The 17,078-nt window shown below is 39.8% G+C and overlaps 1 protein-coding gene across 1 annotated transcript in view; it reads right to left on the reverse strand.

Annotated features, from left to right (window-relative positions):
- The window catches only part of MGAM (maltase-glucoamylase), an 81,087-nt gene that overhangs the window by 44,691 nt on the left and 19,318 nt on the right, over nt 1-17,078 (reverse strand). The window contains exons 4-16 of the mRNA XM_032401150.1: nt 14,575-14,695; nt 13,462-13,571; nt 12,756-12,907; nt 12,009-12,180; nt 10,204-10,303; nt 7,946-8,058; nt 6,979-7,104; nt 5,505-5,636; nt 5,230-5,346; nt 4,900-5,013; nt 3,705-3,789; nt 2,216-2,333; nt 735-906 (exon numbers count right to left, since the gene is read on the reverse strand). Coding sequence (XP_032257041.1) covers nt 735-906; nt 2,216-2,333; nt 3,705-3,789; nt 4,900-5,013; nt 5,230-5,346; nt 5,505-5,636; nt 6,979-7,104; nt 7,946-8,058; nt 10,204-10,303; nt 12,009-12,180; nt 12,756-12,907; nt 13,462-13,571; nt 14,575-14,695 — 1,632 coding nt within the window. The remainder of the gene's footprint in view (nt 1-734; nt 907-2,215; nt 2,334-3,704; nt 3,790-4,899; nt 5,014-5,229; nt 5,347-5,504; nt 5,637-6,978; nt 7,105-7,945; nt 8,059-10,203; nt 10,304-12,008; nt 12,181-12,755; nt 12,908-13,461; nt 13,572-14,574; nt 14,696-17,078) is intronic.

Genomic DNA, 17,078 nt, shown 5'->3' on the forward strand with positions numbered 1-17,078 from the left:
GCTTTACCTGTTTATTTCTCAATCTTAAAATGACTTCTCCATTGGTCTGATAAAATAAGTCCACTTTCCAAGGGTAAACTCAAGGGCAACCTATTCCGTGAAGTTTCTCCTGACTCCTTGCCCTGACTCCCTGTGTTCCTTGTAATCTTGTCAGAATTAAAAAGTCTCTTTCTCAGGATTTCCCTCAACATTTAATTTGTATATCCCCACTTGTCATAATTATTTGTTTATATATTTCATATATAAGGGGACAGAGAAGGTGTTTCTGTACTATATTTATGCTTTTCTCTCCCCTCATCATGCATACCTAGCTTAGTACCTCGCACTAGTAACAGCTCCATAAATATATACGCTGAATTTAACTAAAAGATGTCAAACCCACCTCTAGGAACCTGGCAATGTTATGTTTTCTCATGTGGGTGCTGGATACATAGATGTGTTCAGCTCGTAAAATTCATCAACTATATACTTAAGTATGTGTGTACTTTTTTGTGTGTATGTTATACTTTAATAGAAAAAAAATAGTCCAATGATAGCACTTCCAGGTTCCACTTTCTATCTTGATAAGTCAGCACAGAAAAGAATGTTGTATCAGAGCTATACTGATGTAGATGAAGGCACTGTTCTCAAGACATTAAATCCCTGGCCAGAAAGGGTAGGAGAGGTGAGCTTCATGCTCTGAGAATTTTCTAGAATGAGGCTTTCTGGGGATTGAGGTAGGGATGTGGACTCACCATTGGGATACCAAAAAGGTTGAATTCCAGCACACCAGGGATAGACCACCGAAGATCATTCCAGGTGGCTGCGTTGTCTCCTAACCAGTGGGCTGCAAACTTGCCAGATCCCGCAAAGGTAGAACGGGTTATAATGAAGCTTCTCTTATTAGGGGACACAGTCTTGACAGCTCTAGAAAGGGAGAGAAACTTAAGGAGTCAATGTGTGATCTCAGCATGTCTCAGCCCCCCAGATACAGTGACAATGCCAAGGATCATTGGCTTTTAACTCCCTTCTAGGAGGGTTAGAGCTGCTGTGGAAGCAGATTGCACCATTAAATATGTTTCCATTTTATTTTGTTTTGTTTTAAGGTGTTTTATGTACATCATGAAATCCATAATTTCCAAAATTTTTAAAAGCAGCCTTGAAAAGGCTAGTAACTAGAGGTATACAATCTTTATGGAACAAAGGTGAAATTTAATTTTACATAGATGTATATACATTGATCTTTCACATTGTATGATTTTAAACATACACAAAAAGTGAATTTATGAACAGCCTTTTGGAGCTTAAAATCTTTTTGAGTAGGCATTTTAAATTTATAGATACATGTGTGTACTTTTATAAGTAACTATAAATATATATCATCTATATTTTTTAAAAGATTTATTTATTTATTTTGAGAGAGAGAGAGAGAGAGAACTAGTGGGAGGGGTAGAGGGAGAGAGAATCCCAAGCAGACTCTGCACTGAGTGCAGAGCCCGATGCAGGGCTCAATCTCACAACCCTGAGGTCATGACCTGAGTTGAAACCAAGAGTCGGATGCTTAACCGACTGTGCCACCCAGGCGCCCCATCTATATTTTTAAAATTATAAGTCTATATGTCTATTTTAAAACTTTTGCTCTGTAATTTTTAAAACAACTTTTAAGAAGGCTAAACTCACACCATGACTTTGCTAATGAATGAATGTGGTTTTGGTCTGGCTTCCTGCCGTCACTGCTACCGTAAGTACAGTAAATTCTCAGTACGTTTTCCTCACTGTAGAATTTGAGTCTATACACAAGGGTAGACACAGCACAGTAGAAGGATGCTGAGCCAGTATCCAAAACCCTGAGGCACATGAAGTCTATAAGTTACTTTACCCTCCATACTCCATACAGTGTGGCAGAGAGGAAAATACATGGGTTTCGGACTCATGCAAAAATGGTTTAAAATTTGCTTTTACAATATATTAGCTGTTTGCCCTTGGTCAAGTTACTTCTCTTTATTTCTTCCAGCCTTCCATTCATTCATGTATTCATCCATTCTTTCATTTTATACATTCCACAAATATTTACCGGATTCCTTCTTCCCTATGTGCCGGGTAGTTTCTTCATTCATTCAGTAATAATAAACCTATTTATCTTGCAGAGTTCTTAAAAATTACACACTGGCACCTGGCATCTAACAAAGATCAATAATCTGGTCATGTATGAAGTCCACAGCAACAGTGGTCTTACTCTGCCGTGGCCATTGCCATGGAGTAGCCATACAGATTGTGGACGTCATACTGCCTGCCCCAGTGCTGGACTGCGTCCATGCAGAGACTCTTGGAGAACAGGTACCCATCCAGGATTCCTGGGGCAAAGGAGGGAATCGGTCAATGAGAGCCTCAGATGCACATTCCCTGCTCCTGTCCTAGCCTATGGCGGAACTGGAAATGGTAGCACTCTAGGCAGGGTTTCTTGTGGCCATCCTGGAAATGATCACACAGCTTGCTCACTATCAGAGGGTTTTATGTTGGGAGTAGTTTCTCTGATATATAAATAAACTGTGTTGCCCCATACACACTCTTTCACCCCAGGTGCTCATGTGGCTCAAGGTAGGCACTTGGAAACCAGAGGATCCAGTTAGACTTGACGTTTAATCTGAATTCTGCAAACTTAGCCAAATCATGTGGTCCGAGAATAGAAATAGTGGATGAAAGTGTAAATTAATTGTTTCCCCTTTTTTCCACTGACCAGAGAGTAAAAAGGCTGCCTCCCCAATCTCTCTCAGGCTACTATTCTTTTCTGCTCCCATTGTACCATTCTGACTCCAATCCAAATTACCTTTGCATCTTAACTACTGCGATAGTTTCTTAATGGCTTATTTACTTATGATCTATTGATCTCCGAATTCATACTGCACACTAACACCAGATTAATATTTCCAAAACCATTCGACTATCCTGGTTCCCTTACATTAAAACATAAATAGCTTCCATCACCAAAAGAATGAAGTATGAACTTTCGCCCCCCCCCATGCAAATCCCTGGCCCATCTGCCCCAATTTCCTATTTTCTCACCAGAATGGAAGTCTTCATTAGATGCTATCATGTTAGCACCTTGTTCTTTCCTTAATCAAGATAAAATGTATCTGTGAGCCTCTAGCTTTCTTCAAACTACAATAAATGCTGTGAGTCCAGGGCCATACCCTGAGAGATGGTGTTGTTCAAAGTTCAATTGGAGCTCACTAGCATCATATTCACAGACTCTGACTTTAACCTTCAAGGCCATGGGTTCTGGGTTCTGGCTTCTTTTCATCCTACGTTTCCTGTCTGTTCTTCACATTCTTGATATCACTAGACTTTACCGTCATCCGAAGACCAAGCCCAGTTATATGGTCTCTCTCTGGTAAGCCCTGACCTCAGGGGATACACGCTAGGGAGTAATACCAACTAACCACTAGCCTCTGGCCTCTGCACTGAATGTTCTCTGGACCTTCTCCTGGAAATAGCTCAAACTGTCTGTAGAAAGACGAGTGGCCCCGTTTGAATTTATGCCTCATTTAGGAAAGCTTGGAGTGCTTTGATTTTCTTTCCTAATCTTCTGTATATATTACCCACATTTTCCTCTCCCTACGTACATTTATACACAAACTCCCTTGCCCGGTAGTTCATATCTATCCTTATGAATGTAAAATACCAAATATGCATTGCCACTTTAATTATCCACCACCAAGACTTACTAGGAGTGAATGGGGGATAATTTAGATTGCTCGTGGAACATCCTGAAACGGAACCATCAACGAAGTTGGAGATTTCATTCATATCCTATAAGACAAAGGGCAAAACTACTATGAAGGAAAAGAAATATGCCCCCTTATGTTGTACTGATGTTTGTCTCCTTTTTTGTTTTTTTAAGGAATCAGAGAAATGATTCCAGATATTTCTTCTTTAAAGAGGTTCTTATGCACATGGAGGGAAATAGATGTTCCTGTCTTCTCTACCATTGAAGGTTCCACAGAGAAGGTTCTTAAAATCCCTTCAAAATGCTGTTATGTCTATAACCATGGGAAATAAAAAATTTTCAAAAACATTAGGTGAAAAAAGATCTTGATTTATATGATTCCATATATATCAACTTATACATCCTCTATATATCCAAATATAGCTATGAATGCACATATCTATCTATCTATCTAGATACATACATACACACGTACACACATACGTACATACATACATACATACAAATACACACATAGAGAGAGTGAGGGCGCGAGCCCATGCCAACAGCTGGGCAGGTGAGGGTTCTAGGAAGATACGTACCAAAATGTTGATGGGGTAGATGTCTTTGGCTGATAACATTTTAGAGGATTTTGCTTTTATCTTTTTAGCTCTCTGTATTGTTCAAATTTTCTACATTTCTCTTAAAAATAGAAAAAAGTTCAACTCTAGAGCTCCCTAAATTTTGCTGAACATCTGCTGCTTTGCATCTGTTTTCATTTGATATCATATGTGACATTTGTCCTTACCACCCCCACAGTTTTGTCATGCACCTGGGGACTTTGGTTCTGATCAATTTGTCCACCATGTCCAAAGGAAAGAACCCTGAACTGGTGATTGAAAAACCGTGTACTTTGTGGCAATGTAAAGCATATATGACCAATTTTTACTTCATTCAGCTTATTCATTTTTAAAAGAAGAGCTGGATTCAGAAAAAAAAATTTTTTTTTCTTATTTTATTTCCAGACTTAATGATCTGATTTAGATTCTAAGCTACGTGTTTCAATAAGATTATTTAACTAGTAAGATAGGGAATATCAGAATTACTGCCCTATGTGCTTTCTTCTCCTCCTCTTTCCACCACGTTCCTTGACTCAATGATATATACACAGTCTGAATATTAGTCACCAAATGTTCAGAGTATTAAGAACTCACAATCCAGATTCCATCAAACTCTACTTGGTTGTGGAAAAGCTCAAATTCCTTTGCCCACCAAACAGCACAATTGGGGTTGGTATAATCAGGAAACACAGTTTTTCCAGGCCAGACCTGCAGGAGAGAAAGAAAAACATTGATCAGAGTCAATTAAATGAATACAGAGCTAGATGGCTGGTGGTCTGGGGATGAGGGGACAGGGGCAAGTGTATCCCCAGCATGTATAAGGCATCTCAAAGTGTCAAGACAACTACATACACGCAAACACACACACACACACACACTCTGCCACAGCCCCGCCACCAGCCCTCAGGTCCCCCATTCAGTTACCTCCCCAATGAGTGGAGTCACCCCATCTGAAGCATTCACCCATATCTTCATGCCCGAACCCCTGTCATACGGGCCGTAGGGATTGCTGGGCGAAGAGTTGTTGGAGATGGCTGGATCCTAAGAAGAGGAAAAATACAGTGAAGCACCCAGCTTCAAGCTCGAGGCACAGAAAGGAGACTGGGAATTGGGGGGTGAAGGAGAGGGAGGTGGCTATAAAGACAAGGAAGAGCAAGCATCCGATGATCGGGGGGCTGGGGGAGGAGGATGGCACGTACCACAATGATGACCAATTTCTGACTGTTATTGTGTAACTCCTTAACAAACTCAGGGAAACCTTTAAAATTGACTGGATCGTAAGTGAAGTCCTTCCTCTCATCCATATAATCAATATCGGCATGCTGAACATCCTGAAAGCATACACAAACTCCACAATTTAGGGCTCCAGAATTTCCCTGTTCAAAAGACTCAGTCAAATCATCACTATTATTATCCACCATACACACTGGCTCCGTGCCGGGCTTGAAATGGAGTTCTTGATCAGTCTCTGGCAACTAAGTGCTCCTTTGCCAATAGTAATTTCAAAAACAGAGGACCAATTGTGTCCCTAAGGCCTGACCCCCACCCCTGGAATCAGGTTAACTACATCACCCGGCCTTGTCACCTGGCCCCCTCTGGCACTCAAAACCAATCTAACAAACAAACCACGACAATCAAAACGAATCACTAAGGCTATCAAAAACATATCTGTACCTAAATCCTACCCCATCCACAAACTGAAAGGGAGAAGAGATTGTCCCACGTCTCCCTCATTTTACTGCCCCACATTTTGTTTTGTTGCTTCTCTTCTTTTTTTTTTTAATTTTTCACTTTTTTATTTTATTTTATTATGTTATGTTAATCACCATACATTATGTCGTTAATTTGGGGTTTTTTTTATTATGTTATGTTAATCACCATACAGTACATCATTAGTTTTTGATGTAGTGTTCCATGATTCATTATTTGCATATGACACCCAGTGCTCCATTCAGTACATGCCCTCTTTAATACCCATCACCAGGCTAACCCATCCTCCCACACACCTCCTCTCTAGAACCCTGGTTTGTTTCTCAGAGTTGTTGCTTCTCTTCTAACTCAAGTTTTCTTTGGCACTTATTTTTTCCTAATTCTACCTATATGAAAATAGTAGTGCCCAAAATGAAATTGACTCTTGCCCTAGGACCTATGTGTCTGCCTCTAAGGGAAAGGGGTAGGGAAGAGAAGAGGATTATTCCAGAGACTACTGGGCTTTTTCCTTTGCACCTCTTGAAAAACCTCACTCTCCATGATTGAACAGACAAATTCAAATTTAGCCATTCAAAATATTAAAATATTCTATTATTATATTTTTGCTCACTTAAACTAGGGAAAGAAATGTTTTGAGAACTCAAGTAAAAACACATTATATAAATGTAGTCAATACAGTAAGCATAAGAAAATTTTACTAAGAAAATGTTATAAGAAAAACAAAGACAAACAGATCATCTCTGAACCCCAAAATGGTGGTCTCTAAGTATCATTTCTTATTAAAAAGAACTAGTTCCTTAAAGGAATGGCCAGCACAGCAAAAAAGTCTAGCATTCTGAATATATAAAAATCTTTTTATTGTATATATTAAAAAAATAACTCAGGGGGAGAAATTATAAACAGTTGTTCCTATTCCCCAAGAAAATTCCTTTATTTCAGGAGGAGGTTTAAAGCCTTACTTACATAAGGGAGCCCTGCTGCACGGTTTCTCTCCACGACTTCCTTCATGCTATCTAGTGTTCCATAATCATAACGACTGAGATGAAATCCAAGTGCCCAGTATGAGGGAAGGGTTGGCCGTCCAATGAGCTGAAAAAAGTATGCAAAATGAAAGTTAGCAAATACTCGATTTTTAACAAAGCTTTGTAAGCATTGGTTTGCGGGCACAAGACAACTCCAATTTCCAACACACCATGTCATGAATGTTGGAATGTTAGTCTATTTTCCTAGCCCCTTTATAAATCATTGAGGGTGGGATCAATTTGTTGTAGCAGATTTATAATAGCTGCTTACAATAGCACATTTTTTATTATTATGTTATGTTAATTACCATACATTACATCATTAGTTTTTGATGTAGTGTTCCATGATTCATTGTTTGCGTATAACACCAGTGCTCCATGCAGTACGTGACCTTTAATACCCACCACCAGGCTAACCCATCCCCCCACCCCCCTCCCCTCTAGAACCCTCAGTTTGTTTCTCAGAGTCCATAGTCCCTCATGGTTCGTCTCCCCCTCCGATTTCCCCCCCTTCATTCTTCCCTTCCTGCTATCTTTTTCTTTTTTTTTTTTTTTTAACATATAATGTATTATTTGTTTCAGAGGTACAGGTCTGTGATTCAACAGTCTTACACAATTCACAGCGCTCACCATAGCACATACCCTCTCCAATGACTATCACCCAGGCACCCCATCCCTCCGACCCCCCACGACTCCACCAACCCTCAGTTTGTTTCCTGAGATTAAGAGTTCCTCATATCAGTGAGGTCATATGATACATGTCTTTCTCTGATTGACTTATTTCGCTCAGCATAATACCCTCCAGTTCCATCACATTTTTGTGCCTTGCATCTGCATCTTAAATTTACTTTTCTTTGTGCTATTTAGGATTTATTTCCTCAGTCATAATCACGATATCATAAGTTTACCTCTAGATACTCTCGAACAACTTGCTCTGGAGTGTTTCCCAAAAACACATAGAAGTCGAGAATGCCCCCGATGGTGCGGTAAGTGACAGCTGGGGCGGGCTGGAAGGCAACCTCTTGCAAGATTTAAAAGTGGAAAAATAAAATAAAATAAAAATTAGAATTTACTCTAGAGTATTGACTACAAGGTTCTAGACCAAAGGATCGCCAATCATCTGAATATTAAGAAAGTGGATCTAACACCTCAAATTCTGTATACAAAGGGTCACATTCTGATGATCACGACATGTGAGAGGCAAAGCATTTGTTCTGTGACCGATTTTGATCACTGGTGCCTGGAGCATCTTCGCTCCCATGTCAGGACTCAGGCTTTCATGAAAAGGCAATCAGTTTCACGAAGGGGTCCAGACGAAGCCACTGTAGCACAGAAGTTATTTTAAGCTGAAGACATTTGAGTTTCTGAAATCTTCTCAACAAAAAGCAGGGCTTCCCAAAAGAACTCAGTTGTCATAAAGTCCCACCCCCGGAGCAAATCGAATCTTCTCCGAGACAATACATCGGCACCACCCCCAAACATTGTCACAAGAATATCTTATCCCCCAACTGTTCTCCTAAGGGCTCATTTATCTTTCCCAATGTTTCCCATGGGATCCCTTTCTCTCCCTCCCATTTGCGTATCAGGGTGGAATATAAGCCCCAAATTCTAACCACCCCTCTGAGAAGTTACTCTTCGCTGAGCACTCCTCTGTGTATCAATGCTGCACATGTAAATAACCTGTCTTTTCTCTTGCTAACCTATCTCTTGTCAGTTTGACTCACAGGGCCCCAAATACTGGACTGGTGAGGGCAGAGGAAAAGTGTTTCTTCTCTGACCATCACAACTACAGAACTCATTGCTCCCACCTCACAGCCCATCATCATTGCAGGAATGTAACCCAATTAGACGCACTGAGGTACCAGCCTCAGTGAATCTCACATCAAGCAAAAGCCAAGCTAAAAAAAGTAAGAGATTATATTATAAACTCCATATGCCTCTAAGCCCCAGTCACAGTTCTCAGAGGTGAAGTCTCCCCATAGCCTTGGTTTGCATTTAGGAATAAAAGGTTTCAAGATCTACTGAAATGTACTCTTCGGTCATAAGAACAACTCACACAGAGTATCTAGGATCTTGGGACCTTTCTCTTTAAGCCTGATTCAACTTTTTTTCTGGTTCCTTCCAACACCCTGAAACTATGCAATCCTTGTACTATGTCAGTCAATTCTTAGACTATTAGGTATCTTAGAAGTATTTCAGGTCACCTAGAGTGAATCTCAATCTATAGTGAAGGATCAGAGATTTATTTTTTAAATGTCCAGTTCTTTGCAATCTGATATTTTCTGCAAAATAACATGAAAACAAATTGCTAGAAAAGGGTTCATACATGCACTTGGAAGCTACTGCAATGTTTACTTTCCATTTCTATACTCATCTTACTGTAGACCTGAAACAGTCTGTCAACCATCCGTGGGCCATGCTTTGAGCAGCTCTGATCCAGTCCATTGATTCTCAGTTGAGAAGAGGTAGGGATCAATATCCCGTCAACCCTGGGAGATTCTAATATATCTCCTCTTCCCCTGTGGTGATTGATTCATTGCCACTGAGATCCATTGTTACTGGTGCAAGCAGAAAAAAAGTAGAGAATCATTGATCCAATCTAAACCTTCAAAGATGGGGAAGCTAGCTACTTTCTGGAATCCTATGATGTTACACTGTTTGGTCTTAAACAAATTGATCTTGCAGGGCATGACCCTTGCCACTCCACGTTGCCTTGCTACCTTTGGATTGTCTGAATGTAATATTCACTGCTCAGTTGTAGCTCCCTGGTTAGGCCCAGCTACTGTCATCATGAGGCCAAGGGCATTTGGCTGTTTCCTAGTAGATTTTATATCAAACCCTCTACTGGATGAAAGTCTAAAGAAGGAAAAGAACAAATTGGCAGAAACTGCCTCTGAGTAGATTATAGGAAAGGCTTAGTTGTTTTAACTCTACAATAGAAAATATTCCAAAAGAGGTAAACAGATTCAGGAAAATCATAAGCTAGGAGAGAAAGCCCTACTCATGGCTACCATATAACAACAGGTAATGAACTAGGGATGGGATAATCAGAGAACATGCAAGTCCCTGAGCTATGGCTCTGCCATTCTTAGACTCCATTCCTTTTATCATAGTGCTGAAAACTGCTCTTATGCATTTTTTCATGACTATTCCTTTAGTCTTTTACCCATGGCATTGCTGTTCATCAGAAACACTCCAAAGGACAATCCACTAGCATCTTCAAGACACAGGAAGAATGTCTGTGTACCATACAAGTTAGTTCCATCCTGCAGAAAGAAAATTAAAAATAAACTTACTATCTAATAATCTAAACCCCAAATGTCTAGAAATGACTTAAGAAATCAATGTTAATCATGTGAGTAACTGACAGGGAACTCCTGGTCAAAGATGACACAGATAAATCTTTAACATATCAAGTCTAGATTTGGTTGATGTCAACCAAGTGAATTAGTATTCTCTTATTGAATTGAGCCAGTTATGACCATTTATCTAGTAGAAATGTGAGAGCTTGTGATATCTGTCAAAATGTGGGAGAACAAGAATTTTGAAACTGTAGTTCAAAAAATCTCTTCTCTCAAAGAGGCTTAACCTAACCCCATCTGCAAAAGCTCCATCAGGCCTTAATATGAATCAGACATCTTTCTAATGTGCAACTAGAGGGAGCTCTACTCAAGATATCTTGGTCTTCCAGGCTTTCTAAAGTCTAGACTTTATACAACTTGAGCTGACCATCTAAGATTTTGGAACAGTAGTTCTCAACCTGGGGCTGCATCCACTCCAATTAAAACAGAATCCCTGGGGGTGGAAGCAGGCATTGATATTTTGTTAAATTTCTCCAGGTGATTCCAATGAGTAGTCATGTTTGAAATCACTGCTCTAGAACAGCATTTCCTAAAATTTGGTGTGCACAGAAATGAGATATGAATCTTAGTTAAATGCAGATTCTAATTCAAAGGAAGAAGGAGCCCACATTTCTCACATGGTGATACACATTTGAGTAGCAAAGGTCTCAGGCTCCTTATCAAATAATTCCCAGATGAACTTCTCTGACTCAACACCTTTTCTGTCTTTCTGATAGGCATATGGTAGAGTAAAGAGCATGGGCTTTCCATTACACAGGCCAGGGGTTAGATCCTATCTCTGTTACTTCAAACTTTTTTTTAAACATTGGGCTATTTCTGAGCCTCAATTTCTTACCTGTTAAATGGAGTCAATTATGCTTAATTTTTTAGGGTTCTTTTGGTAAATAGAGATCATGTATTAAAAGAATCACTTAATAAATTATTCCAATGATCTCCTTTATCCAGAAACTAGTTCTGCTTAATCAGGAACAAGATCTGTAGGTAATATTGCTGAGCCTAGGAAGTAACTCTGATTTAGATTTTCACAGTCAAAGCAATATAAAAACTAAAACAAAAACAAAATCAAACAAAATAATAACAACACTCTATTTCTTTTATTCTTTCACTGCCCCAAACATTATTCGTACAGGAATGAGCAAGACAGTATTTTAGTTGCTATTTTAGCCTATTTTGCTGACAAACCTGGTATAAGTTGGTGATTTATAAAGGTCAACCTAAAATATATGGAGATAATAACCCACCTATTGTGCAGAGTCAATATTAGTAATGTTTTCTCCACAACTAGTTAGTTCAAAAGGAAAATGAAATGAAGAATAGTTGGCATTTATTGAGCACTTTCTATGTGGCTCTTCTAGAGACTCTATATGGATAAATCCCTTTAATTCCCATCACAGCCCTATGAGGGAAGTATATTCCCCTTGTTTTATAGATGAGAAACTGAAGACTCATAGAGGTAACTCACCCAGAACCACATAACTGGTGTGTGGAATTCAAACCTAAACAGCCTCACCCTAGAATCTCACTCTTAACTATTATTCTGTACTGCTAGGAGTTATCTTCAAGAATGAGGATTACCTTCAGTGCAGAGGGGCCCATCCTAAAAACTTACCCCATTGGGGGTTGTGTCCCTGGCAAACATGGACCAGGTCTTCCACTTCATATCATGCCGGTACTGTTGGTGCACCTGTTCTCCCAGACCGTACACGTTAGCACTGGGCAGTCGGGTGGAGAGCTGCAGGAACTGATCGGCAAACAAGAGGGGTCCAATGCCTGAGTCCAGCCTAGACTCCAATGCAAAATGCAAGGACAAGCGGGCAAGTAGAGTGGAGAAGACACAACCTTTTAGAAAAGTGTCCCTTACATTTTAATGACTCATATCCCTTGCTTTAAGTGGCCCCATTTGCCGTCTGGTGATGTTTTCCCATGGACACCAAGAGATCAGGGCTTTTTCCCTTAGATACTCTACTACATGGCCAAAATACTATTATTACGTTATAATAGATGTTCCGTAAATAGTTACTGGTGGATATGTGGTTAGATGAATGGAGGAAAGGGAAAAATAAGGCGGAAAAAATGATCACACAGTAATAAAAATGAAAGAAAAAAGGACCCAGCCTAGTGCCTGGCCCATAATAATGCTTAGTAATAACCACAACAACAACAAAAGAAGAAGCAGGAGGAGGAGGAGGAAAGAGGAAGGCAGAAGAAAGTATACATTTGGAGAGTCTGGTCACCAACAGTGGGCTCAAAACCTTCAGGAGCATTGTTGCAATGCATGCACCCTTCCTTAGGCTTGCAGACCTCCCTCCCCCATGCCCTTCCTACTCAGATCCCTAGACAGGTTTTCAAAACTTACAGAACACGATTATTACTTCTTCTGATCACTTTGATGCTAAATGGCTGTTCAGAGACCATAACTTCATAGGTCAAGGGAGAAGCAGCATCTCCTTTGAAGGGTTGCACATGTTCATGAGGTACTTCGTACCTGTCCTTGCTCTGGTCAGTTAGCTGCCCAGGACATGAAGGGAAAGAAAGCCAAAATGAAAACTCCTCAGTATTTCCAAAATGGAAACCTCCCTACCAACAGCAGTGCTTCCCAATGACTAGGCTCATGGTACTGAACTTAGGCACTGATCCAAATGGCATGATGTCCAAGGTAGACATATCCATTATATTACCAAATTCAAATGTTTAACACTTGGACAGAAGTTAGTTTTTTGGTATAAATAGACATTGTAAGTCTACAGAGATGAACTAGCTCTAGAATTTTCAAAGCTGTGATCATTCTTTTTTCTTTTCCCTCCTGACTACATTTCACATGGTATCAGGGACAAATAAATAAAAGCCAAATTTCACCAGTTGACTCTATAATCTATATTCAGGAAATTATCACACTGAAGGAAGCCTACAGACGCCTTCAACATATAGGTACTAAGTAAGAATAATGTCCATAGAGAAAAATGCCTCTGTTAGCAACATTGTCAATCTTGAAGTAACTGCAGCCATCAGGTAGAGAACAAGCACTTTTCAAAAATATTTTTAAAGAATAAACAAACCACAACCTTAAAGTGGAAACGATTGGACGTCTGGTATTCTGCTGTGAGAAGGACATTGTTGACATCATTTCCAAATAAGGATGGAGAAGGCAACCTTTTCAACTGGGCTGTGAATCCTAGTATGTAGAGGGAAAAAGGTTTATATAGCTGGCTGTGTAAACTCGCAAGAAGTAGCCATATTTATGTCAAAGGGGCTGTGAAAAGCCTTTATTTCTCAAAAGAAGGGAAGAGATAGATGTCTACCCATCATTTGTTACTTTGGGCCAGATTGTAAAGCCAGGCACTGTCACTACCTTACCCATGCTTCTCGCTTACAAAGTCAGCTTGAAACCTCCCCCAAAAGGCTTAATTCTCATTCCATCAGTCCATCAGCCATTCTGCATTAACCACATACCCTTTACACTCTTAGACATTGAGATATACACACACACACACACACACACCACACACACATATATACGTTGTTCCTCCTCAGTTATTTTCATTTTACATTACAGGTGATCATATATGCTGATGCCATCTCCCATTTTCTGTGATAAGCCAGGTGAGAATTGAGACCGTATTACAAAAGACCATCAGGCCAAGACCCTTGGAGGGCAGCATGCCTCTTCCTTTATGCTAAGAGCTTCCCCAAAGTAGTCACCTTCTATTATCTCCCAGAATGTTCATTATTATCCTCTGCATCTTGGGGTGGGAGAAAGAAGAGGAGACATTTAGTCCATGAACACTGACATTGACTAGCTAACTTTCATAAAAATGTTTATGAAATTGGAATTGTTTCCATATCATCAAAATCACATCGTATTAGAGTTGTAAGTAGTCTCAGAGGTTACTAAGTTCAAATCCCTCTCTTTAAAAGTTAGAAACTTGGGGACCAAAGACATCATGATGTTTGTACAAGGTTACCAAGGGACATAAAGTAGAGCCAGGAATAGACCATGTGTCCTAACTCCCAAGACTGGATTTTTTTCCTTGATGCCAAAATAGATCCTAGCCCTGGCTGAAGAACAGTGCCCACCTTCTGTCATAGGTGGTGGTGTGTGATACTCTGCAGGCCACTAAGGCTTTCCTCTGCAGCAAACAGAGGGTCTGGAGCCCCCGCCTCATTGTCTGGCTTACCTGCATTTGTTTTGACAAGGTCACCCTCCATTTGATAACCATGACTTTTAGAATAGTAGCACCAGGGCACACTTATGGTCCCCTGAGGTCTCCAGCAGCACCCACGCTGATCACATGTGGCCTGAAATAAGAGATTAGTCGAATAATTCCATTTATTTGTAGAACATTATTATTTATAAATATATTTTGAGCTTGTGGTATCATTAACCCCATTTTATGATATTTAGAGAAACTGTGCTTTATCCCAGTCAATGCACAGCTTGTACTCAAAACTAATTTTTCTGCCCTATGTCCTACCCTGTTATTGTTATTTTATAATAATATAGGGACTGCAATGCAGTCCCATATCTGCCATCACAATAAAACTGGTAACTTTATTTAAATATCCTAAACTACAATATAGTTATATCACCAGTAACTTAAAATTACAAATGCAGCTTCACTTATATTGGTCTGGGTATTTAAAAAAAAAAAAAAAGGACTTTGCTTTATTCAGAAGCTTTGAAATCAGGTCAGTTTTGACTTTCAAATATGTCTATTATGTGTGTATGTGTGACGTATATGTGATAGATACATACATATATACGCAGTCTCTCAACTTCTCCCAAAGCAGAAAGTAATTGTTCCTTGAAACCCAAAGAAATTCTAATTTTTAGTTAAGAAAGGTGCCCGCTTTATATCACAATTAACGACAGAATCGAGTGGAGATTAAAATGAACACAATCCCTTTCTCACGTCAACTAATTTATTTGGCAGGGGCACCAGGGTAACTACAAAAAAGTACAAAGAAACCTCTTCCTCTTGAGTGTGGACTAGACCTAGTGACTTGTAACGAACAGAATAAAGCAAAAATAATGGGATGTTGCTTCTAAGATTAGAGTACAGAAAGATTATGTCTCCTGTCTGGCTTGCTCTCTTTCCCTTGCTCTACTAGAGCCCATGGCAAGGGACTAAGGGAGGTCTCTGGCCAGTGGCCTTCCAGGAACTGAGACTCTCATCCAACAATCCTGGAGGATCTCGATCCTGCTGACAATCATACGAATGAGCCTAAAAGGGATCATGCACAGTCCCAGCAGACGCCTTGATTGCAGTTTTCTAAAATACTTTGAGCCAAAATATACAGCTATATCAAAGCCAGATTTGTGACCATAAAAATATGTGAGAAAATTATGTTTGTTGTGTTAAGCCATGAAGTTTTGGGATAATCTATCACAAAGCAATAAATAACTACTACATCCTACTACATATTTTAGAGATGAAGAACCTGAGACAGGCAGAAGTTCACAGAGGTGAAATGATGGGCCAAATGTTACTCAGTTAGCTATTGGGAAGGCAAGCACCAAAACTTAGTTCTCTTGCTATCCACTGTCTTTTTCCTATACTCTGGGTTGAGTTTCGGTTAAGCACATTTTCAGGAGGACATGGCCTTGCTTTGCAAATGATAAGACAAAAAAAAAAAAAAATGGCTTAGGTATATGAACAATTGGATCTAAACACATGCTTATTTTTATGTGAATACTAATTTAAGGATGGAAAACTGTGTCCATCTGTGGACGACATGGCTGTGGGATTGGGCTGCACTGGGAAATCCACTTCAATCAACAGGTTTCGGGGTTTTTTTCCTTTCAAAACCCACTCAGATAAAACCTCGGTACATCAGGCAAAGAGAAAGGTGCTAAAAAAGGTGTTAAACAGATGGTTTCTGCATACTGCTCAGAGCTTAATAATTTCTTCATTGAACTGGAAGGGGCAAAGATCAAAGAGTGGCCAAAGCAGCCAGAAAAGTGAATAGTCTCTGTTGGCCAACTTGAAAATACCAGTTCCTGCAGTGGCCCTAAGCAGTCACGAGGAGTGGAAAGAGAAGCGTGGTGCACATAAACAGGAGAATAAAAAGATGTGAAACCTAGGAAAATCGCTGTAGAGAAAAGCTGTACAAAATGATGATGTGAACAGGACTGAAGGTGCATGAAGAGAAGAATTGGACCCAAGACACAAATGTCCCTTTAAGTTCAGGTGAGAATTTAAATTTAAGAGGAATTGCTGAAATAATATAGCATGAGTAACTTCCAATACAGTATTAAAAACTCAGGGGAAAAAATCCTCAATACAAAAAAACTAAGGAAAGAAGACATGGATATGGGGATGGGGTGGGGGGCAGGTAGGGAGCAGCATATAACGAAACAGAACATATGGGAAACACAAAATGAGACCTTAGAAAAAAATTTATCACGTCAATTATCACATGTCATCTGCCAATACTTTAGAGGTCACTATTCTAAAATCGTGGGAAGCACAGAGTTTAGTAGAGCTCCTGGCTCATGCTCAGAAGGCATTGATTTAATGGACAGATTGACGGAGCACACTGCCTCATTTCACTGACAAAGATTTGATAGTCCGCAAGGAAACAAGACTTAGCGATCAAATCACAGAGTTTTTCAGGAGCAAAGCCAGAACTAGAACCTTGTACTGGGGCTCCCCTAACACTCTGCTGCCCAAGGGCTACA

The sequence above is a fragment of the Phoca vitulina genome, unplaced genomic scaffold (genome assembly GCF_004348235.1).
Source record: "Phoca vitulina isolate PV1807 unplaced genomic scaffold, GSC_HSeal_1.0 scaffold4, whole genome shotgun sequence".
NCBI lineage: Eukaryota > Metazoa > Chordata > Mammalia > Carnivora > Phocidae > Phoca > Phoca vitulina.